This window comes from Octopus sinensis, linkage group LG3 (assembly GCF_006345805.1).
Source record: "Octopus sinensis linkage group LG3, ASM634580v1, whole genome shotgun sequence".
Taxonomy (NCBI): Eukaryota; Metazoa; Mollusca; class Cephalopoda; order Octopoda; family Octopodidae; genus Octopus; species Octopus sinensis.
The window spans coordinates 137,173,471-137,199,933 of NC_042999.1; the positions used below are offsets into that span (position 1 = coordinate 137,173,471).

A 26,463-nucleotide genomic window follows, 5' to 3' on the forward strand; every position below is an offset into this window, starting at 1 on the left:
TACAGTTAAATGACTTGGATGTGGCCATTCTAGGCTTTTAGGCTTTTAGGCAAGAAAGAAGTAAACAAACACAGAAAAACTTCACGAAATATATGTAAAATACTATGAAAATTCACAAAAAATACCTAAAATAAAATTCTAATTGATATAAGCACGGATAATATATGTCTTATAAAGCTTTCATAAAAATAACAAAATCAAAATATGTACAGAGAGACCATATGCAGATGAGACGCTTCAGCACAGTGAGAGGCAAAATAGTTGTCACATGTTGCTATGGTAACTAGCTGTCAATGCCTCGCTGTCTATTGATTGGCTAAAATTACACAAATTTTCCAACTTCAATTGCAAATAACATCAGATTCTTTAATTTACGAGATAAAGTAATTTGTTGAGTGTAATTAAAATTCCAAAGTCCATCCATAGCCCAAATTTGAAAACAATCTGAGTAAAACTAAGGGGGGCTGATTTTGTCTCTCAAACTAACTAGATCCCAAGTAGCTACTAATGCGGGTGCACTTGTAAAAATTTACCCAAATACATACAGGCGAATACATAAATATAACAAAGAAAAAATGACTTTACAAAGGATTTATCTTTATTTAGAAACCTAGAATGAACAGGTTGCACAGGGTACAACTTTACACAAGGTAGAACCTTAAAGCTGACACCATTCACTATGACAGTTTATTATTGCCTAAAAATACGGTTCTTTGATTTTTAAATGTCGGTAACTTTTCCATCAAATTTTTTCTCAATACTTTGGTTCAAATGAGTAAGAAATGAATGTTTAATATGACAAATTTTTTACTTCATTTTAAAAGAGAGCTGATTTTGTGATTCTAACTAAATCCAAGTACAGTGAATACCATCCTCCACAATTTGCTACTCATCTGAAGTACATATGTATTTTAACAATTTCTATCAGATACACTCTTTTTCTTGAGCATAAAAGCTCCTCTTCCCAGGTGACAATAACTTATGTCAGATTGTTGCACAAGTTCTAACCATTTTGATAAAGGACATAGGAAACGTTTGAAATGATTTCATTAGCATTTACTTATACCAAAGAGCACTCTTTTGAAAGATCTCACAAGTGTCACATAGTGGAAATAAATGCAATTAACCAACTTTTATAAGACCATTTATTATTTCATTTTTTTTTTGCATCCCAATATGTACTCTGCTTGCATATGGGCGCATATGTAAAATGTCCTTTATTTTTTAATCATTATCTGCTGATATCAAAATAAATAGGATATTGAAAAATAAAAATATTTTGTAGGGGTGTCATCTGTGACTCCAAGAGTCAAAAGGAGGTGTTTGGCCAAAATGGGTTGAGAACTTTTACTCTAAACAAGCAGACTTTTGATCAAAAGGGATTTGAAATGTGATCCATTAAGTCCATACCTTTTTTTTTTAAGCAGGTGGGGTGGTATTTGAATGAGATTATGATGCTATTTTTAACAGATTAAGTGACCATGTAGAGATCCCCTCATTGGCTCAAGATATCAATTTTGCATCTATTTGCTTATGTTGGTATCAGTTGAAGGGTCTACTTCATTTGAACTGCATCTCATCACTGTTGTCATTCACTGTATTATGATCACTTGTCATCAGTTTCATGATGTCCAGCATTCGCTACTTCTTCCCACATTTTCCTTGATCTTCTGCAGGCCTCTTTCATGTGGTACTGCTTGATCCCGTCTTACTCAACTAACATCCTTCATGCACATTAATTAGTATATATACATTTCAGTGCTAGAAATAGCAGCAATATAAAATTAGTAATTCATTGTTGAGTTCTGTACTATGTACCTTACTCTATAGTAAAAGCTGTTGCAGTTGGGCTAGTGTAATATGCAGGGCAGTGGTAAATGTCTCATATACCTAATATCATAGAATGATAGCTTAGGACACACTCAACAAACCATTGCGGCTTGTGAAGGGACAGATGGATATTTAGTAAAGAATAAGGGAATAGAGCCAGTATTTTTTCTATCATTTCTTAGTATTTTTTGCTAGATATGGGTGCCACTGAGGAAACTGAGTTCTGTAGTTTATCCTGAGGTCAGGCCTGGCTGAGCAAATCTGTAGTCAATGGCATTAGTTGTGGTCATGTTCCCTCCTGGAATGTAACTTATTTTTCATAATTGTTAAGTATTTAAAAAATACCTATCTTTTTCTGGATAGGAATGTTAATTAAAATTGGTGGTTTAACTCCTGTGAGGATTTGAACTTGGAAATTTGAGGTTTGTAAGAGGAAATTTTACCACTGGGAACTGTCATTGGTAGTGACACATTTCTGAACTGTAAATGGGATGTATACTATTGACATTTTCTTGGCTTGGTATATCTTCTTCAAATTTCAGCTTGTTACAACTCTCCAGAGGCAGTGTGAGACAAAATGTCATTGGAGATTAGAAGGGGAGGAACATGAATAAGTATATTGGTACACTAGTGATTTGAAATGGTAAAATGTTTATTAACACTCTCACATCACCAAAAATGGGTTGTTGGGTTTATTTGGGTCAAATTTCTGGCTAGAAATTCTGTTGATTCATTCCAGACACTTCTTTTAATTATGTTTTGGTATTCTTTTCACTACATTGTTCCAAAGAATGCAATATTATTCAATGGTGTGCTCAAGTCTATACAGCTTTGTCAGTCTTGGGTATAATATGCAGTGTTTCTGTTTCGGCTTTGTATTTTCTATTATATGTTATTCTGCCTAATATGTATGCAGTGCCTAGTGTTGCTGTTGTTGACATATTGTGTCTATTTGTAAGTCCTGGAAATTTGGTTATACTTGTCTGTGTGATGTCATTATTGCATTTATTTGTGTACTAGCATGCAAGTATTTGTTTGATGTAACAGCTTGGTCATTCAATTGAATGAAACTTTTGAATATAATGGATCACATGCAACTGCTGTATTAGGATAAATGTTGTACAAGACAATGACCCAGATATGATAGAGGCTTGGTTGTCATACAACAAGACTCTAAAGATCAGATCTATTTTTATTTAAACTAAATATGATAGCTCTATGAAAGGTTTCAGTAATATAAATATAATTTAAATATAAGACAATGAATTTTAGCAGAATAATAGGTACAGATGTGACTGTGTAGTAAGAATTTTGCTTCTCAACTACATTGTTCCAGGTCTAATCTCACTGTGTATATTTTGGGCAAGTTTCTTGCATTACAGTCCAACAAACATACTCTGGCAGCAAACCAACTGCTACAAAATTCAAACCAAGACAGATGGACGGATGGAATGGCCTTGAAGTCAAAGATTTTAAACTAACGGATACAATACTTGAATATCACTTGAGGAAACACAACTGGATCTCATTATGCAAACAAACTGTTGCATAATCAAATACCTGAATTTTTGGAGAACCATGTTGGGCGGAAACAATTGTGATTAAAAAATAACTGTCCAACTGTACTTCTTGTTGATTTCAATTTCTTCAATTATATGTGTGTGTGTGTGTGTGTATGCATGTGTGTTACTATCTCCTTGCCTTGACATTGTGTGGCAGTTGTAAACAGGTGCCACCATCATGTAAGTGGTGTCCTTCATTTCCAATCTTTTGTGAAAACATGTCTGGTCATGAGGAAATCTTATCTTTCCTGGAACTGCTGAGCAGTAGTGACAAAAAGGGCATCTGGCTGTAAAAAATCCACCTCAACAAATTCCATATGGCCCAAGCAAGCATGGAAAAGTGAACATTTAATTAATGATGTTGATCTACAGTGATGTCCCCCATCGCATAAAAAAAAAATGTAATTACTGAAAATCAGACTTTTATAACCTCAAAATCTAATTCACTTGTGAATTTGTGAAAACTGGAACTAAAAGATAGAGTGCAGAAGATAAGATTCAAATAAGACTCATAGAGCATTGGATGAAGGCATTAGACTATCTTTAATCAGGTGATCTGAAGTTTAATGCATGCCTTGAATTCTCTCATCAGTTGGAAAATTTTCAATTTTAGGTGATTGGGTAGGGAAGAGATCTTAATGATATCACTGTGTTACTTATTAAAAGAAACCTGTATAATTCTGATTTATAAATGTTGATATTTCTGGCTATAAACATGCATCATCAAAATATGCTGCATTTGGTAAACCTTAGATCATGTGTGTGTGTGTGTGTGTGTGTGTGTGTGTGTGTAGGATAATCACTTTAAGGCTTTCTTTAAAACTAGAAAAAAGGATCAAACAGGTAGATTCCATAAGTATTTATAAAATTGGTCTAAAATCACTCCAATGCTCGATATGAATCTCTGTTAATTTTAAAATGTGAACTGACACTGGCAGTCAGGTAACTATTTCTCAGAATTTTTAGGCGGATTTCAATAAACTAAAATTGTGATCTTACAATAAAACAGCTTGATGAATCACTCACTGAAATTTTGGAATTTGGAGAAAATTTGATATGTCAATGGAAATTGATAAGAGTAGAGGTTGTGAATGTTATTGTGGTTAAATGTAGAAAAAGAAATCATGACTTGTTCGGTATGGACATGATGAATATAAATAGTTTAACATTAATTCATGAGATTGAAGCTCCAGGACAGTGTGAGAGATTAAGAGATTTTAAGGCTAACACTCTTCTCAAAGGAATATCAGGCTATGTTGAGGCAAAACCGTTGCAATACACATTAAACCATTAGTCATTGCAAAGCCAAGGAAACTAATTAATAAAGGTCTTTTTGAAGAAATTCCCTTGGAGGTGGTAAATGGGCCTTTCCTTCAGTGATTGTTTGAAAAGGTGGATGAAGATATCAGTAAATGGAGACTATAAAATAGGTGTAACTGAAAGAATACATAGAGATTCTGATCCGAACACAATCATTATTTTATTCTCTTTCTGGTTTGAATTATTTTGCTAAATTGGATTTAAAGGGGGTAAATCATCAGATGGAAATGTGATATAAAACAAGAAATTACTACAATAAATATGTTAATGGATATTATAAGGTAGACATGTCTTCCATATGGAATTAAAACAACTATCACTATGTTTCAGAGAACTAGTGAATATGTTGGAAATGGCATTCGGATTGTTATTTATCAAGATGATATGTTATTGGTGCTAAAATTATTGAAAATGAAAGTAGATAAGATCATATAAAGAGAATTACCACTCATGATCATCAATTGAGCAATATCTGTTAGAAATGGATGAATTGTCCATTTTAAATATAGGCTGACAATGAAGGATATATTACCACATTGTTTCGTAGGGAGAATTATGGTTATAAAACCGCTAGAGGACAAGAAGCAATTTGAACCTTTTCTTGGACTTGTTTATTTCTATTGAAGAATTATTGATCCTTATCCAGTCTGTATATTGTTGCTTGCATCATTTTGTAAGCATGGAATCAATTTCCAGCAACAAAAGACATTTGAACATATAAAGCTGATGTTAGTATCAAAGCCAATAGCCCATATTTATGATACTGCTAAAGAAGTTTCCTGAACAACTGATATAGGTGAAAGAGCCATATCAGGAATACTTTCATAAGATGGCCAACCTATATTATTACATTTGAAACAAAATACTTGAATATTGGAAGGAAGACGTTGGTGATTGTATGCTGTTCTCAAAGAGCACTGCATATATGGATCACACATCAGTTGAGAATTATTTGATTCATATGCTGGGTGGTCAGAAATAAAGGTTAAGGATAAAGAAGCAGAAACAGTAGTATTTTGCAAGGTCTGTGAATTTCATGATAATGACTTGTGTACATGGCTCAATAAAATCAGATATAAACCTATGAAAGTATCTGCATATCATCCAGAAAAAATGCTTGCAAGTTTAAAAGCGTATTCATGAAGTGAATGTCACATACTGAGTTGCATGTTTGTTGAGCTATCACATTAACTCTTACTCAAGAAAACTTAAGTTCCAACTCTTATATGTACTGACAAATATGATCATCAATAACAATGCTTTGTGAAACTGTAGTTCCAGTTTGGTATTGATGCAAAAAAAAGATAATTAAATAAAAGGCACTAGATGTATTTCTCAAACAAGAACAGAAACAACTGTGATTCTTAAGGATGAATAAAGTACATCAAATGTAGATCTTGAAGGATCTAATATTTTAATAGAGGGAAAAAGTACAGAATTGGGTCTGAAAGCTTTGAATGAAGTTCAAGGCTCCATTGAAAAGAATTGTGGTTTGATAACTGATCACCATCATCATCATTTGATGTCTGCTTCCCATGCTAGCATGAGTTGGATGGTTTGACATGGAGCTGGCTAACAGGAAGCTATCCAGACTCCGTCTGTTGTGGCATGGTTTCTATGGCTAGATTCCCTTCCTAATGCCAGTCACTTAAGTGTACTGAGTGCTTTTACATCCCACCAGCATGGGTTCATTCACACAGTGTAGGCACGGGTGTGTTTACACTGTGCAGGTATGGGTGTGTTTACACTGCACCAACACAGGTGCATTAATGCAGCACTAGCATGGATGCTTTTTAAATAGCTCTGGCACCTGAAAGGACAAGCTTGTATGTGTGGAAGACAGTGATTTTAATTAGCTTGACATGTCTTTATTAAGTACAGCAAATTGCCACATCTTCTGGTCCATTGTCATTTCCTCAGTGAGGCCCAGCATTTGAGGATCTGTTCTCACCATTTCATCCCATGTCTTTTTTGGATCTACCCCTTTCAAAGGTATCCTCCACAATTACAGTTTGGCACTTCTTTACACAGCTGTCTTCATCCATACACATCACATAACCAAACCAGTGCAATCTTCTCTCTTGCAACCAACATCTGATGTCTCTTATACCCAGTTTTCCTCTTAAATCATTTCCACTCTGTCCTGCATACACACTGACATTACCCATTCAGTAGAGCATGCTAGCTTCATTTCTTTGAAGCCTTTGCAAGTCCTCTGTAGTCAAAGCCCATGTTTTATTGTGTAACATAGTTGTATATACACAGGCATCATATAATCTGCCTTTCACTCTGAAGGAGAGGCCCTTAGTTATCAACAACAGTAGAAGCTCTCTGAACTTTGTCTAGCTCATTCCTATCCTAGCTACTAAACTTTCAGCACTTCCCCCACTACTGCTAACTTGGTGTCCTAAGTAACAGATGCTATCTACTACTTCTAATGTTCACTCCAAGTATTTGAGGGAGCCTATTGTCTGTGCATTTTTAGTGCTTATTGTATCTGCACATTTGCTGCACACAGACTATATTCTCCGTTAACTTTCCGGTAATCCCACTACACCTCTTATGTGTCAAAAACTTACTCTGTGTACAACATATGGAGTTTCTATCAACACTCTTCTTACATATTGAGAACGGCCATCTCTCAGAAGGGACTTATGATTTGTCTGTTTTCCTACTTACTAGGGCTTTGGCTTTTGTTAAATATATAATTTTCCTGGAACAGGAACAAATATGAAAAAATGATTCCAGAAGCAGTTCTTGACTGGTAAAAAGAAGTAAACCAACTCTTTTGTGGGAGATGTCATTATTTTCTAAAATTGCATATATTTCATATGATCGTATAATATTGGATCTATTCAAGTTACTTGTTTGTTGTCACATCTTGGCCATATAGTTGAATAAAACTTCTGACTTTAAAGTATCACATGTGACAATCTTTCCCAAGACACTCTATTTACATAAGGATTGTTTTAGTGTTTAATCTCTTACATTCTGGTTGTCTCCATTTCTTTGTGAGATACATTGTTTGTTGAGATTGATATTTTGAAGAAAAGCACCTTTCTCTCTTTCTCTCTCTCTCCCCTGTTCTCTATCATGTTTTGCCAAAGCTCTCTTCATACCCAGTTGTCCTGTTAAAAATGAATGTACAGAAACAACACAGGGAAGTATGCATTTGCTAGAGATAAGGTACTTATGATGAAACAGAGACAACATTAAATAGGAAGGACCTTTTAATCTCGATGGGAGAAATGCAACCTCTCTAGTGCTGGTGCCATAATGTAATACATCCAGCACTCTCCATAAAGAGATTGATGATAGGAAAGGCATTCAACTAAAGCTCATGCATTCTCCTCGCAATCAAAATGGAATGTACTCACAAGACCTAGTTTCCTACTCATCTTGCAGAACAGTAACTCTGAATATGAACTGACTTGAATTATGATGACCCATCTTATGCCTGCCAGCATAAAAACAAAGCAGACATAAAAATTTTTGTTTTTCTTCTATTTTAGTACCTCCCTTTCTTAATTCTTCCTTGCCCTCTTTTCCTAATTCTCTTACTTCAACAAAATTAAAAAAATTATCCAGAATGTTCCTGAATTTGGAGCAAGACATAGAATTAGGGTAGGTTCAGCTTCATAGCACAAACATATTAGTTTCTCTTGTGCCTGTCTTTGAGTACATTATCAAATTCATATACTAAATCATTTGATCTACCCTCTCCCCATACTACTTTCCTTGTTCGACAAGTAGCATAGCTATAATTATAATAACATCTAATAAATGTAGAATTCAGTTTCATAATTCATTTCATCTCTGTTTCAATCAATGTATGTATGAATCTCTCTCTTTCTTTCTCTCCCTCTTTTCTCTATGGAATTGAATTTGAAACAAGATTGTTGGTTTAGTTACTGTTTTCCATTAAATATAGATGCATTAAAAGTGTATATGTATTATATGTACATTTACACATGTCTGTGTATACATATATCTGTGCACCTCTACCACCCACATATACATGTATGTATGTTTTTATGTCACCAGTTTTCTATGACTGGAATTTCCTAAATGTCTATTATCTATGGATGGCAACTAGAGGAAATTGGTATTAAATATCGGCTTAATTTTTGTTATTATTAATCATTTCTGTTTTTAAGTACCTCTCTCCCCATTGAAGTATATCCATTTGCTCGTCAACAGTTTCTATTTTCTAACCTCATCTCATATAAACTAATCATTACCATCATAATTTTGTGTCCACTTTCCATGCTGGTATGGATTGCACAAGTTGTCACAATCTGAGTTCTTGTTTAGTGTTACCATTCTTGAGGAGTTGAAAAATCATGACTCAATTGTATAGCTGTTTGTTAAGGTTTCTACTGTTGGCTATCCTTGCAAATGCCAATCATTTTACAGTGTGTTGGTGCCTTTTTTCATAGCACTAGCATTAGTGGAGTTGTCTTGTCATTGGCAAGACTAAAAAGCTATCTCAATTTTATGTTGTCTCTGTTTGTGGCAACATAAACAAATGGTGTTTAGAAGAGTGTAACAGAACTGGGGAAAGTGATAAAAAAGAGATTATGATGGAGAAAACAGTGATAGAGATGGGAGGATGATAGAGGAGACAGCTATAGAAGAGATAGTGATAGGCAGCTATATGTTGGTTGTTGACTGGAGAATGACTAGAAAAACAAACATAAATGGCATGATGGAGGAAGAGAATAAGAGAAAGACTCAAGAATGGAAAAAGGAGTAGTGTGTGCCAACAATAAGTGCCAGTTGAAGGAGTGAGGAAGATATAGTAGTGAGTGATGGGTGTCTATTAATAAGAGAAAGAGAGACACAGTGATGACTAGCAATAATGAAAGATGATGGTAGGGACAGCTTAAACTCAAATCCAGTGCCATTCTTCATGTAGCCAATGAGAGAAAAAAGAAATAGTGATAAAGACTGATGATAGCGGGGGGGGGGGTTAGTGTGTGAGTGTATATACGTGTGTGTGTGTATGTATATAACTATAATTATATATTTACAATAATATATGCTCCATTTAAAGTGACTAAACCTAAACAATTGACTGGAAACAGCTGGGCTGAACCACTGGGAATTGAACTCATCAATGCTTACATGACTCCGTATGCTCCCAATTCACCCACATAGCCCACTCATCAATTTCAGTCAGTTTTAATGTATAGATAATTTTAGCCTAGAATATATATTTATAAATAAATCTGAAGGACGTAAATTACAGAGAAAAGCAACACACATCGTCATCATCATTTAATGTCTGCTTTCCATGCTGCCATGGGTTGGACAGTTTGACTGAGCTCTGGCAATGTTTCTACAGTTGGATGCCCCTCCTAATGCCAACCACTCAGTGTAGTTGGTGCTTTTTACATGCCACCAGCACAGGAGCCAGTCAGGCAGCACTGGCATCAACCATATTTGGATGGTGCTTTTTATGTGCCACTGGCATGGGAGCCATAGGTCCTTTCAATTCAGGTGTTCAATTCTCAGTGGTTTGTTCCAGCTTTTTTCAGTCAGTTGTTTAGGTTTTGTCATTTTAAATAGAGCATATTATTGCAAATAATATATAATTATAGTTATTATCAAAAAGGGCCTATATGTGTTGCTCTTCTCCATAATTTACAGCCTTTGGGTTTGTTTACAAATTTATAAATATATTTTCTTGACTAAAATTATCTTTACATTAAAATTGGCTGAAATTGATGGGTGAGCTATGTGGGTGAATTGGGTGCATACGGAGCCATATAAGCATTGATGCCATATTCAATTCCCAGTGGTCCAGCCCATTTTTTTTTCTTTTCAGTCAATTGTTCAGGTTTAGTTACTTTAAATGGAGCATATATTATTGTAAATAATATATTTTATAAAGGACATATGTGTGTCACTCTTCTCTGTAATTGACATCCTTCAGGTTTGTTTACAGATTTATAAATATATATATACACATACACACACCACATGTATTCATATCTCAAACTACAGCACTTCTATTATTTTAACATTTGTTTTGTATGGGTTTTCTCTAGCACCACATGTTACCTCTTGTGGTCCTTTGCCATCTTTGTATGGTTCAGCTTCCTGCAATTAATATTCATCACTTTGTACTATGTCTTATATCCTTATTCCACAGGTTGTATCCACTTCAAGTACTTGATGCTTTTTTTATGCAACTGACATCCTCTGTACACATCAGCGGCCCCTACAAGTGAAGCTTTCTCTCTTTCACGCTACACCTGATTCTTTTTTATCTACAGTTTTCTTCTCAGTTCATTTGTACTCAGTCATTCATGCATCCCAACATTAAATATCCTGCAAAACTTGCTTCTTACTCATTTCTTTCCAGCCTTCACATTTATCCTCCACATATATATCATAGCTATAAAGTGATGTACAAGCATTCAGCTCTGAAGGCACTGCCTTTCATAGCAGAAACAGCCATAAGCCAATGAAGCTGATTACATAATTCTTGTTTGCTTGTCATTCCATTAATCATATCACATTTTGTACTTGCCTAACTTTTACTCTGAAGTGTATGTATATTGAGTTCTAACAATAGGCTATTAGTATCACTATGTCAAGGCAAGATCATAAAAAAACATTATGTGAATGCTATAATTTTTTAATAAAAGGAAATGGTGCTCAATATATGATGTAGAATTTATTCAAGAACTGACAAGTTCTTTTTATGTTGTTTCTGAGTTTAAAAAGCAAATTACCCTTGTGAAATTGGATGGATAACATGCAGTTTTATTTCCTGTTCTCTTTGTAAATTTTAAAACCTTGTACTTTTTGAAAATAAATCAATATTTCTCAATTTTGAAATATGTTTGAATAATTGAAAATGGTTAAAAACCCAAACTTCAAGTATTATTTTTTTTTATCCATTTTCCTTTTTACTTGTTTTCATTTAATTTCCATTTCTTTTTTCAAAGAAGTAAATTAAAAATATTGACTTCTACACCTAATATCAAGTCAGAAAGTAATGTTATGTCATACAATGGGTCATTGAGACATAACCAATGTCTTTATTTCATCAAAAGATGCAGAGATATATTGGAGCATTCTTACTCCAATGGAATGATTTCAGCATCTAGCAGTTCAGGCCAACATAACCTTTTTACACTGTTTAGTCAACAGAGTAAGGGCTGTGCCCATGAATTTTATATTTTTTCTGCTGGGCCCTTGGGACTGGTCAGATAAAGGAAAATAGATCTTGATATCATCAGACTGCACATAGTTCAAATACTTGCAACAGTGGACACCTGTTAATGATACTCTAGGGTGCCATTAAGTTAGTCACACATTGATTGCAGATATGAATTATGTGCCTGTATATATATGACACCTGTTTATGTTAAGTAGACTGACATAATGCTATAGTTAGGTGTACTTGTAACCTGATAACTGCTTAGATTGAAGTGGACCAGTAACATTTTACATTGGAGCAGACCTGTGTGGAGAGTTTGTTTTGCATATGAATATGATAGGGGATGTATGTCTGGATACATTGTCTAAAGTATTCATTAAATCTTATTGGTGCCGATTTTATCATTTGTTACTATGGGAGTTGCTAAAATATATACTGGTAGTATATTGGTTCATCTACATTGCATCTTTACCATCTATGAAAGAGAAAGAAAATGGTTTAAGGAAGAAACTATTATCTACATGGTGCCAAGTTTTCATTGAATTGATATGGCATGATTCAGTTTTCAACATCTTGATGTAACTCTTGCTCTTGGAACAAGCATAAACTTATAAATTTTAATTTTCTGTACTCTGTAACTCTGTCATTAAGCCTAATTGAAATAATTTACAGTATCACCTCAAAAGTATTCATCTTATTTTTTTTACGTAACATTTAAATGCTTTTTTCAGCAAGCAAGTTCACATATACCGGTGAGGTTTTGCTTTGATTGAATGAAACTAACATCTGTTGCACAGAATTATTTCACTATGTAGTAAGACTCTATTTCTGATCAAAGGCCAAAGACATGTTTTTCACAGTTAGAAACGGAGGCAAATATATTTGTACTGTCAATTTCTGAATGAAAAAGAGATCTGGCTCTTTCTTAACATTAATGTAGTATTTCTTGCATTATTCACATGCCATCTTGGTTTTCTCTCTCTTTCTGCCTTCCCTCTAGTAGGGTAGTTTACTGTTTTCATCTTTTTAGGGTGGTGAATAAGAAGCAATTATCATTGTCTAGTGCGCTAGTTCACATATATTTATTACTATATCAAATCATAAAACACCCCTTGATTGTTGGTCTATTATGGGACTTGACTACATGGTATAATAAATTCTACAATACAGCCAATGTTGGTTTTTATCCTTGTCAGGTAAAACTCACCAGTATGAATGAACTTCCCCATTGAAAAACATTTCAATGTTACTTTTGTCCATCAAGCTGGGCATATTTTGTACCATAGTTCACTCCTGTTTAATTTTTCCTATACACCTATGGTTTACACATTTCTTTCAAAAGCCTAATTTTGAATTAAATTCAGCAATAATATCAGCACATTTCATTGACAGTATTTACATACAAGAAGCAGTGAGCTGGCAGAATCATTACCTATTTCTTTACTACCCACAAGGAGCTAAACACAGAGAGAACAAACAAGGACAGACAAACGGATTAAGTCGATTATATCGCCCCCAGTGCGTAACTGGTACTTATTTAATTGACCCCGAAAGGATGAAAGGCAAAGTCGACCTCGGCAGAATTTGAACTCAGAACGTAACGGCAGACGAAATACGGCTATGCATTTCACCCGGCATGCTAACGGTTCTGCCAGCTCGCCGCCTTCAAGCAGAATCATTGCCATACTGGAAAAAAAAATGCTTAGCAGCATTTCCTCTGACTTTACATTCTGAGTTCAAATGTTGCTAAAGTCGATTTTGCCTTTCATCTTTTCAGGAGTTGATGATAAAATAAGTGCCAGTCAAGTACTGGGGTTGATGTAATCAACTTGCACTCTCCTCCACAATTTCTGACCTAGTGCCAAAATTTGAAACCAATATTTTTGACATACAGGGATATTAAAAAATGCGTGATGGGAAAACAAAAATGAAGTAACATTATAGAATAAGTAACTTTAACTTTGCATTGATGATTATAACATGATAGAGGAAAAGAAATAACCATTTCATAAATACAATATCAAATACTAAACTAGATCAGAGCTTCCACTCAAAGATTTATTTTGAACAAGGTATCATTACTTTTACCCACCACCACAATAAAAGTGAAAAAGAATATGAGCTGTTCTACAAGTTGAGAGATAGCAGCTGAGTGAAAAACTTTACATTACCTGAATTAAACCAAAAATGCTCTTTTATTATGGATTAGCAGAATTAGCTGAATGTTGGATAAAATGCCTTGCAGTATCTAGTTGTCTTTTTTACATTCTAAGGTCCAGGTAGACTTTGCCATTCAAACTTTGAGGGTTGATTATTTTTTCATGCTCAGGATTACCAAAGCATAGAAAAATCTACTTATGTCTCTTCCTGGCTGTCCAGACACTATCCTTCAAAAATTTCATGCTTTCTGAAATCCATCAACACTATTCCTAATGTACCTATGGATCCTTTCCTCTTTAGAGTTCTTTTACTTTTCTGTCTTTTTGTGTGTTTATCATATGTATTTATGCATGTACTTTTGGCTTAATTTCCCTCTTTCTTTACTTATTGCTGCCTTCTGTTACTTCTTTTACCTTTTCTTGAGGAATTGTAGTGCAGCTGAGCAGTGTGTATGATAAGTTCATTATTATAATTACTATTTTTCCCTACTTTAAAATATCTGATTGCTTATCAGCATTGGAAATTGTTATTACTATCAATATTAATGTTTCTATAGGAAATACAATGGCTATTAGGCTAAATTGCAAAACAAGTGAGTACATGATCTTAGTTTCAAATCTTGATACAGTTAGTGTAGTCTGAGTAAAATGTTCTTTATTTCATTTTTGAATGACTGAACCCAAACCAGTTGCATCCCTACTTCAGAGTTGCAGGGTTTTCTGTAGCAAGGGTATCCAATTACTCCAACAAATCCCCTTCAATTATGTTACAGTGACAAGTTGGTAGAGTATTGAACAAGGTATCAAACTGTGCTGATTACATGATTGAGAAGTGCAACCTTCTTAACCATACAAACATGTCTGACATTATTTTGTGTCAATATAAATCATTATTCAGACCATATAATTAATTTTATCTTCATAATTTTTGTTATTATTAGGTCAGTAGATAAGACAATAGTGTTGCACTAAATGACTTACTATAATTGTATGTGTTTACATTCTGAATTCAATTTTCATCACTGTCAACTTTGCCTTTCATCCCTATATGGATCAATAAAAAAAATACCAGGTGCATAATAGAGTTAACTGAATTGATTTACATGCTATTATAAACTCTGCAGTGTATACTAGATACATTAATATTATTGTCGTTTAGCACCATTCAGTCCTGTTGAATAGACTTCAGATCATAAACATTCTAATTATGACTGTCTTGCTTTTTTTTATTTTTATTATCTAGTATCTAACACTACATTATCCAATATAGTTTCAGATACATCTTAAGATGTTAGTGTGATTTAATAAGGATTTGACTATTATTTCTAGCTTAAGTGACCATGTGGAATCACTCTTGTTGGCTTTTACTTTTAATGCATTGGATTAAATGTGCTGTAGTATTTATTTTTGTCTCAAGTCCCATGAACATATTCCATTGAGCAGGAATTTGCTTTCATCTTCCTGAAATTGATAAATTGGACGCCAGTTATAGATTAGGATTGACTTAGTTACATACCCCACTCATCCCCAACAAAACCAGCCAGTGAGAGTCTCTGTGGTTGCTTAACCTGTTACAAATAGATCACTATTATTTTAGTTAGATGCTGTCTTCTGAATTAAAATCTCGGTGAGGCCAACTTTGCCCTCCATCTCTCCAATGTCAATAAAATAAATACTAGTAATGTATTCAGGAAAGAGATGTGAATGTAATTCATTTGATCATACATTCCCTTTATAAATCTGCAATCTTGTGCAATTATTGTTACTGCTGCCACTACGGTTGTAGTAGTGGCAGTGGTGCTCATCACCGTCAAAGGGAACCTTTAAAGCCACATAATAAATGGCCCTGCTCAAACAGCAACAAAATCAACCACATCTATCCTTTAATATTTTGCCCTTTCATCTCCTGAGATGGTAATATGATGCTGAAAAGGATCTCTCTCTCTCTCTCTCTCTCTCTGTATATATATATATATATATATATATTATATTTTGACATTGACTTCAGTTTTGCTTGCTTATTCAGTATGAACAAACCATACACACCTAGAAAAATTCTGAAGTCATTGTCCATGAAATTATTATAAATATCAGATTCTACACTTGTATTGAGTCCATTATTCAGTTAATATTTACTGTTTTCATGCATGCAAAAACAGTTTTGCTTTCTATGTATGTTAATAATTACTGTAGCTGTTTTGGCAACACCATTAACAAATGATATAGATTGTCTGATAGAATTTATAAATGATGTCCTACTAAATGTTAATGCTAGATCATTATTAAATAAGATATTAGTGTGAATAGCAGAGATGACAGGTTGTCAGTTAATCTTGTCATCAGCACAGCATTGCATTTGTGGCCAAAAAAGATGAGTACTAGCCAACAAGTGAACTTCTACATTGGTTGTTGAACCTGTTAGAAATAACAGCTAATTATTCCTCTCCTCAAATTATATCCTCTGTCTTTGATAAAGAAAGAGTACATTAGATAATAACTTATATCATGAAGTCGTTGTTGGAACACTTTATTATGTCTACTGGTTCATGACCTTATAACCCTTAGCAGATGGTTCCACTTTGGTCTAAGTAGGTTATTACCATTTAATCTCAGATCAGCCTTAATCAAGTGGACCTATTATTACAAGCACTCCAACTATGACTATCCTATCCTTTTGTGTATCTAGGATTACATTAGTCAATGCATTTTTTTTTTTTTAAGGTAGTGTGATTTTTTTTTTGTTAGGGGTATTTGGCTACTATTTCTTGCAGGGCAAGTAGCTACAAATTTTAAATAGGTAACAGTGTTGTTCTTTTACCATTACAAGTAATGGCTATTCTGAGAGTATAAAATGTGTTCATTATCTTTCAATATTGGAGTTTAATTCTAATTGATAGACCAGTGTTCTACTGGTCTTTTTCTGATTTGAGTAATGCCAAGGAAATGACAAATCTTATAATTTACCAATTCTGCCAACACCCCCAGCCTGCTATTTTATATATTTGGCTTGATTTCTGTGACTGGGTGCCATTCCTAACACCAAACACTTTGCAGTGTGCACTGGGTGCTTTTAAAATGGCACCAGCATGTGCACTTTTATGTGGGGCTGGCAGAAGTTAAATATAGTCTTTGATATGAAAGAAAAGGGTGTCATTATGCTGTTTGCATCATATATGTATTTGTTTATATTCATAATGATCCACTCCTCCACTATCTTGTTTCTTTTGTCACATCCAGTACTTCAAGTAATAAGAGTCCACCGTTTTGTTGTCTAACAGATCACTCATAGTGTGATAATGAGTAGAAATACTCAATTGCCAGATTCAAATAAATAAAACTTTATTTCATGTACTGAGTACTTTTTCTCCCATTTATTACACATAATTTAAAACAGTTTTGTTGATAAAGTATTTGATGTCTGCTTTATTGCAAGAAAGTAATGGAAAATTAGTCAACATTATTATATATTATGTATGTAATGGAAAATATGTCAACTATATATTATTATGCATATGTACACACACAGACATGCATACATGTATTTTTTTCATTTTATTTTTTAGCTCAGCACTGTTGAACGCTTGATATTTGATTTCCTGGGTTATATGTGGGCACCAATAATGGGAAACTTTTTGCAAATTATCTGTGTGATTATTGGAATATTTGGTGTATGTCAATACAGACCTTGCCTTGTGGCTGTGGTAAGTATTTCTATTTAACTTTTTTTATCATTTTTTTTTGTATTCTATTTTTATTGTCAAGTATAAAACAATGAGAATTAAACTCCCAGCTGACTAAATTTATATTTCAATTTCAAGTTGAAATTATTTTACTTCAGTGATGTAATGTAAATGCTTACAATAGGTATAAGAAATATTGGTGCATGACTGCATTGTCAAGTTCAAACTCTTTGAAGAATATACAAACTAACAAAACACCCAACTTTTACAGTGCTACTTGTAATCATCATCGTTCCTTTCCTGCAGTGTTAATTTTGTGATACATGTTTCTTGGGATAGCTGCAAAGACTAAATCCCCCATATAGTCAGTGAGTACTGTCTCCAATAGACTAGCTGGCTAAGTGAACTAAGGTGCATGTTGCCCTGAGAAACATTAAAAACTAGTTACAGACAGAAATAGCTACAGCATCAATAACTATATGACTCATAAGCAGTGTACTTGTACATGCACCACCAAGTGCAGCAGAACAATAACTGATGTACTCTGTGTTCACCTTGTTCACCTCCACTTTGGCTACCACCAGAATCCATTGGTATACAGAAAGAAATAGATTTTGATAGCCAAAAGAATATTTCTCCAGACTATCTACTGCACCCCATATTAAGTACAGATATAACATGCCTCCCTTCAGCTGACAACCATGATGATGATCATCATCATCATTAAATGATGATGGTGATGGTTGTCAGCTGGATTGAGTCATGTTATATCTGTAACAACAAATCTATGGATTATTTGTTCCTAGTGATTAAATTGACCCTCTGCTTACCCTTTTCTGTATGATCAGAGCTAATCTAGAGCTATACAGCAAGAACTAAGATTTGTAGAAGTATGTAATTAAGAGTACTACCCAAATAAGTAACAAATCCTTTTCAGGGGATTTGATTATGGAATTTTAAAATTCTTAGAATCAGTATTTTTTAATTATCTTACATCACAACTTGTGAATAATAGCATATTTGATCACAGGCCAATCACTGGTTCACTGCATTTACAATAGTCAATATAATGAGGGATCTTCTGTAACTTGATACAAGACAAATGATTCACAAAGTACCTGTTTTACATCAATGCCTGTATTCTTCATTGATACACATCAATAAAATATACACACGCTATGGGGCTTTGTACAATTTTTGCCATATGTACTGTTAAGACCTGAGTCACAACACATTAGACTCTACATAATTAAAATAGCAATTGTTTTCTTAATGTTGAAAATAATTTTCAAAGAAGTGTAATGTATTGAATATCTATTAACTTAGGACTATTTTAAACAAAGTGATGCATTTGTTGTAATTTGTGATTTATATTACTCTAGGAAAATAGTTTATTCTTAGAACAGAGAAAAATAATGGAATATCAGAATATTTGATCTCTGATTGAGTCTGACACTTCACACAGTAGTATTGATATGTAATATATCAAGAATTAATATATTAAACACTTTTTAAACTATTACATCAATAGTTTCATGCTTGTGTGACTGTCATGGATTTTATAAATTTGGACATTTCCATATTAGTATTTTTTTTTAATAGCCAGATACTTTTTATTGTTATATCTAAGCAACTGTTCAACAAATTGTTAAAGCAATTGTTGGTAGCTGAGGCAAGCAAAGATTTGAGCTTTAACTAGAGGCCCAACACAATAGCTTGCAAAGAAATATTTTTCCTTCGATAAAAAAAATCTCTCTGGAAATGTTAACCTTTACAAACTTCTTTCTCTCACAACACTCTATCATACATTTTTACTGTTTTATTACAGATTATCTGTAGCCAAATAATTCTACTGACCACATTTTGTAAATATGGTATGGTTTGAATACCTGACCATATTTGTAGCTCAATATTTCATTTAAGCACTAGTAAAACCTGGTCCATTGACTTGTCTATGGAGCAGTAACTCCAAATACAAGTTAACTCAAATTATGATAACCCACCCAGTTTATGCCAGTTTGGAGAACCTGCTTATTCTGAGGTCATTTCAGATATATTTTAAAGAAGTGCAGATATTTTTTGGTGTCAATATTTTCAGATATTTTTTAGTGTAGATATTTTTAGATATTTTTTTTCACCATCACCTATGAGATTAGGAGTTATGACGAGTTGTATATTTTTTTTCATTAAATGTAATGGAGTGATTCATCTGTATGCTCTCTACTCTACAGAACAATTTAGTAGATGAGCAGTCTAACCTTCTTACATTAGTGTGCTGGTTTACCTACAAGTAGAAAGCTGTACCCCTTCCCTATTTTACGGAGTAGTTAAAATTTTTAGGGTGTTGAAAATTCTGAAGTCTGGAAAAGAAACTTACTTTCCATGATGCAGTTAATGTGATATTGTCTCCTGTAACCTTGAAATGTTAATTGATTTTAGTAAATGCATGAAACTTTGGCAATTAATATAAAATGTAATTAGGTTAGGATTGTCCTGAATGATTGATGAAATTTTAGTCTAAGAATTAGCTATGTTAAAGAAGATATTCTTGAAGCTGCTCTGTTGTGGGAGTAAAAGCTGATATAGCTGGCAGTGCTGCTGTGTTAAGTTACTGGTAGCACATAACCATTTATTATTACCATACCTAGCAATAAATTTTTGCATAAAACAAAAAGAATATGAAGTGATGTCAACTTTGTAGGGAGTTTTCAGTATTGAATTGCAGAAACTTTGTCTTCCTTTCTGCTCTAAGGGTTTTCCTCAAACTGAGAACCCAGCCTTTGCTTTCTGAAACAGAATCCCAAATTACATTTTGGTTCTCTATTTCAAGGAGTAATTATTTTACTGTTAAGTATGGAAATAAATACCTTTATTTTTTTCTAAATAATAGCTCCTACCTGGCTATTTATATTGAAAACTAACTGCTTCTTGTTGCTATGAACTGACAAAAGTATATAATGAAGGCTAAATATGAATTCCTTAAAGAAAATAACTACATAGCTTGGTTAGATACAAACTGAGTTGGTAATTAAATTAATATAATTAATATTTCTTTTCTAAAGGTGTACACATATTCTAAATTGAGCTAAAAACTTCTGTTTTGAAATTTAAGATGTTTTTATTGTATGGAGTTAATTTTATATCTTTCTTATCCCTAAATTAAGCTAACTAGGCTCTTTTAAATAAATTAAATTTAATGGCTTTTCCCTTACTTTACAGAGAGATTTTGAAGGAATAGGAGAGGCAGTACAAATTCTTTACTACTAAGCAAATTAAACCCAATAAAAATTTATCAAAGTTTATAGAAATATCCACAACAGATGTTAACTCTTGCCTATTTGGCTGGTAGTTCATAATTATATGATCATTTTCCACCCATTTTTTCTTTTCTCAAGCATATTAACTGAGTTTTTTTTATAACCCTTACATTAAAACTTTTGAAGATTTTTTCTTTAGTTAATAGTTAAAGGAATCTGTTAGTCTGAGAGGATCTTTTATGTCCTAAATGAACTTAATATCTAGTTTGAATCGTTATTAAATTTTTCATTGAGCATCTTTAGAGTGGAGAAAAGTTTGAAGATATGTAGTCTTAATGTAACCAACAGCTTCTGGAATGTGTTATACAGTAGGAGTTTGGAAAGAAAGTGATGGAATTAAATGCATCCAAATAGTGGCAATATAGAGCAAGATGTTTGATCTACTCAAAGAAATTGGTGTTTTCACCCTCTTCTTAACTTTGGCAAGAGACTTGTAATGTCTCGCTAAAAAAAAAAATTAAAAATCAAAAAGCTTACTATTCTTAACATTAGTTGCTCTGCTGTCACATGTTGATTTGCTCATGGCAGTCTGCAACTTTGAAGTAAATCTCATTCAAATTATTCCTTATTTGAGCTAATTACATCTCTTTTTATAAATGAATATGTTCCATAACCCTTAATGACACATTAGTTTACTAGTTTAAGCTTTTCTCTGATGTATTACTTAGCTTGAGAAAATCAGCACAATGGGAACTCATTCTCTCTCTCTCTCTCTCTCTCTCTCTCTCTATCTATCTTTCTCTCTATCTTTCTCTCTCCATAATCCTTTCACCTCCTTGCATGTTATTGATTATGGCTGAAAATTACAGGTATGGGAAGTAAATGAAATATGGTAAAACCTAGGGGTCAAATCTGTATTGTGGAGTTGTCATAGCTAAAGGTTAGCACTATTCTCCAATCCTAACACTTACCCTTATCCTCTTGAATGATAAACTAAATCTTTTCAAGTTTAAATATTGCAAGTTATCAAAGGATACCCATGTTGTTTGGGTCAGATCAAATAGGATATGAGCTTCCGATTTTCTGAATGGAAAGAGTAAACATTTAAGTAATTAACATCAAGTTTCTGAACTGCAGAGTCACTTTTAAAAGCATTTGATTATGCATGATTAAACAAACTTTGTCTGGCATGGCTAGCTGCCATTTCAGCTACTGTTGGTATGCTATAAAGCATTGGGAAGTCAATATTTGCATTAATTAATCCCTGAAGTGCATAATAAATTAGTGTATTGTAATGTACTTCTTTTTATTTAAATGTGACAGCATAAATACCACTTGTTAAACAAAACATTTTGTTTGGTATGTATTATTGTTACATGCAATTTCTCTTTCATATATATATGTGTGTGTGTGTGTAATCTTTTTTTCTGATTCATTCAATGACTTTTCTGTAACTACATGTCAAAACCTTCATTCCTCACTGCATTGATGCCAGACATTTTGAATACCAGCTTAATTTCCATTTGTTCATCTCTTTCTCTCTCTCTCTCTCTCTCTCTCCATCTCTCTCTTTATATATATATATATCATCATTATCGTTTAACGTTCGCTTTCCATGCTAGCATGGGTTGGACGATTTTGACTGAGGGCTGGTGAACCAGATGGCTGCACCAGGCTCCATATATATATATATATATATATATATATATATATATATATATATATATATATATATATTGTGTGTGTGTATGTATAATCCTTCATTCAAAGGAATGCTATTCTATTCTAGTACTAGCTTTATCTAAACCCAGTACAAATACTGTGCATTTTTTTAAAGCAATAGTAAAATGTGTGGAAGTAGAAATAACAAATTGAAAACAAATAATATAGAACTTAGTAGGCAATGTCATGACTAACCATGTTACATTGTTGAATGGAATGAAAAAATATTTAACAAAAGTACTTTTAGTGCCCACTTTACACTGCAACTCTTAATCCTCCCACCAACAATGCTATTTTTTATAAGATAGTATAAGTAGGAGGAGGGAAGTTATCCATGGCCCTTGCAATTTGAAATTGGTTAGAATGATGCAACAGATGTTCAACTTGGATGCCTATGTATAGGTAAGAAATTATATATGGTTACAATTCTGAGGAGAAAGGGTTGAGAAAATTAGAATGGTGCTGCTGCAACATACACAAAAACAGAATCCTAGATAAAGCTATATGACGATTGCCAAAGATCCACTCATATATATATGTATGTATGTATGTATGTGTGTGTGTGTGTGTGTGTGTGTTTCCATATGCTGTTTCCTATCTCTGCTTTTATTGCTACTACAGTGGTCTTTGCTCAACTGAGAAATAGGGTAGAAACCAGTAAGATTAATGGAACTGAGTAAAGTGTGTGTAGAGATATCTAGTTCAGTTGCAGAATCCATTGTAGCAGCAATAAAATCAGGGCTAGGAAACAGCATATGGAAAAATATCTATGAACTAATGATTGCTGTGTGCTGGTGATTGGATCTTTAGCAATCAATTAAATAGCTTTGAGATTTGTTTTGTACTTGTATGTGTTGTAGCTGCACTGTCTGAGACATGCAAGAACTACTCCATTGTGGATTTTACTTGAGCCTTTTAAGAGTCAGTAGTATTCTATTGTAATCTTACATGGGCCTTGTAGAGGGTTATCAGTGTTCTAATGTGGTCTTATATGGGTCTTATAGAGGATTGACACTATTCAGTGTGGAAACTAATCTCTGCTGAACTATTTACTGGTTCTAGAGGATTTTAGTTTTTGTAGTATTGTACTCACAGTGCTTAGTTACAAGTATCTATAGAGCCAGTGCTTACTCCTAATTATCATAGTTGCAAACTGATTGGAGATATGCTGCTTTCTTGGAGTGGGTGCTACTTAATCACAAAGCTACTTTGTCCTTCAGAAGAATTCCAATACTGTAATCTGGCTAATCAACTAATTTCACAATAGTGTTGCTCTTAACTATAGGTAAATTGCAGTACTAATAACGGAACATGGTCAATTGCTACACTCAGATCTCTGTTCCCTCCCTAGCGTTAACATAATGTTATAATTTATTCCAAATATTTTCTTCAAATAAAATAGCACTTTCGTATTTAAATAATGTTTTTTTTTTAAATTTGTGAAGTTTATCAACAGTACATAATCTGAGTTTTCCCACCCAAAACTAGTCAGTTGATTTAATTTTTGTTTTCCTCTAATTTATAGTTTTTTTTTCTCAACCTTATTTTGAAGAAATATATATTGCCTTAAACAACAGCAATATTTACATATTCAAAATCTAGTTCATTGTTAGCCTGATATCATCACTTAGGCATTCATTAAAAAATGTAAAATGTTGACAAAAGTGAATCATTACAAATTCCTAATGCTATGCAGTACTTTTCATTGGGTTGTTGCAGCATTCTTGGATACCACCAAAAATTGCCTAGCTATGCATAAGTTATGTCACTAACATAATTTTCCATTTTAATTTTCTTTATGGGCCTTTCTAAACACATGCATGCATGTTTATCCGTTACACATGTAAGGTGTCATGCATAATTAATTTCATGTATTGAAAGTTAAAATTAAACTTAATTCTTGTATAAATTAATTGGCAAAACAATTTTTAGGATGTTGAGTTTATGCCAAAACATGAACATGGTTTCAGATGTAAATCTATATTGCCTGAAGATATAAACAACTTTCCTGTCTTATTTGTTTAGTTTCCTAATGTATTAAAAACATATTGAAAAAGTAAATAAGCTTTTAAACATGTAAGTTGTATTTGCAGTAACAGATGACCAAACTGATAGGTACTGGTTAATACACCAGACTCTTTGTGTCTAGTCACTGCACTATTTCCATGGATTTAGCTCTTGATTGCTGAATCTAGTTAACTCCAAATATATAGTTATTACTTTTGAGACCAAGGTTAATTTTGATCAACTAGGTGATGATCAGATGAGATGGTGCCAGCATTTTAGTTGGAACCATCTTATCTTCCATTTTTCAGACATAGCATAAATGGGACTACATCATCCAGTGTATCAAAGCCTTTTCTCTTTTTAGACATAAAAGTGATTTGAAGATTTGGCAGCTATTTCTAGAAAATTGATTGACTACATATTGACTGCCCCTGTACTGTAATATCAACTCTGGATTTGATGAATGTTTTATAGACTTGCTCTGAGTTTCATTTCCTATGTTAAGGGAAGCTAATCAAGTACCAGATTTATATCCCTCACCTGCTTATTGCTACATTACTTAGCTTCAGCTTTCAGGAAGATAAACAAGCAAGAACTCAGATGTTGAATAAGCAGACAATTGCAGACAGCTAAGAGTTCATTGAATTTTGTTTGGAATTTTAAAAGGTTGCAGAGAGAATGTATAATTAATTACTCAGTTGCATAGTTATTCAGCTACATGTTTTTGAACTGAGAGCTGAAACTGGGAAAATTAGTTTGTTGTTAGTTAATTTAGAGAATATATTGATTAGACAGACCTTTCGAAACCTTGGGGTCTATAAGAAAAATTTCATTTAAATAACAAGTCTTTGATAGTGAAAAGGTTTGGATCCATAGCACTACAATGAGATACCCCTCTCCAGCGTTAATTTTTGATAATTAAAACTTATGAGGCATTTTTTAGCCCCAGGTCAGCTCTGATCAAGTAGTTCTACAATCGAATGTTTTTGCCATGACCTCCTGCCTTATTTTCAGGCAATTTTAGGAAACTACATCAGCTTGTTTATCTTTTCTTTTCTAAGATGGTAATGTGTGGTTTGATGGAAAGTTGGTTATCATTTCTGGAAGCCCAAGTGACTGCTTATAGGCTCTTTATTTTAATATTTCATTTTGTCTTTATTTCAGTTACTCTTTTAACTGTTCCCTTTAGTTTAAAACTTTTAATCTACTCTAGTCAGAGATGTAATTGATCCATCCACTTATCTTTCTTCATATATTATTTGCTTCATGTACTGGCATGTTTCTTTTTTTCTTATGACATCCTAAAGTACAAAACAATGTTAATGTCTTAATCCTATTATTTCAATTGGTTAAATGAAAAAAACAAAATATAAACCTAAAAATAAATTGCTGGCTTAAGAGATAATTTTTAACACATTCTCAGGATTTTCACTAAGCTGCTTTATAAACTTAAAGCTTATTGAAATAATATAAATAGTTGAGCTGAAGAAAGAGATTGACCATGAAAATATTTATCTTGGGAATGAATTTGAGTTTATGTAATTTGGTCAAATCTTTCCTTTCTCTTTTAATCAAACATATCTTTTAATGAAATCCCCCTATTTCTTTTAATCAAACTCCAGTCATTTTAATCAAACTACCCTGTTTCTTTTAAAATCATACTATCTTATTTTTAATCAAGCCTCAACTATTTCTGTTGCATTTTAGGGAAAGACAAATTTGTTAGTTATATATTTCATAGAAGAAATATGT

General features: G+C 33.2%; 1 protein-coding gene across 3 annotated transcripts in view; it reads left to right on the plus strand.

Annotated features, from left to right (window-relative positions):
- LOC115209218 (sodium/potassium-transporting ATPase subunit beta-1-interacting protein 2) overlaps positions 1–26,463 on the plus strand; it is a 224,774-nt gene that overhangs the window by 58,301 nt on the left and 140,010 nt on the right. For all 3 annotated transcript variants that reach the window (XM_029777484.2, XM_029777482.2, XM_029777483.2), the window contains exon 2: positions 17,609–17,746. In XM_029777484.2, the coding sequence (XP_029633344.1) occupies positions 17,609–17,746 (138 nt within the window). The remainder of the gene's footprint in view (positions 1–17,608; positions 17,747–26,463) is intronic.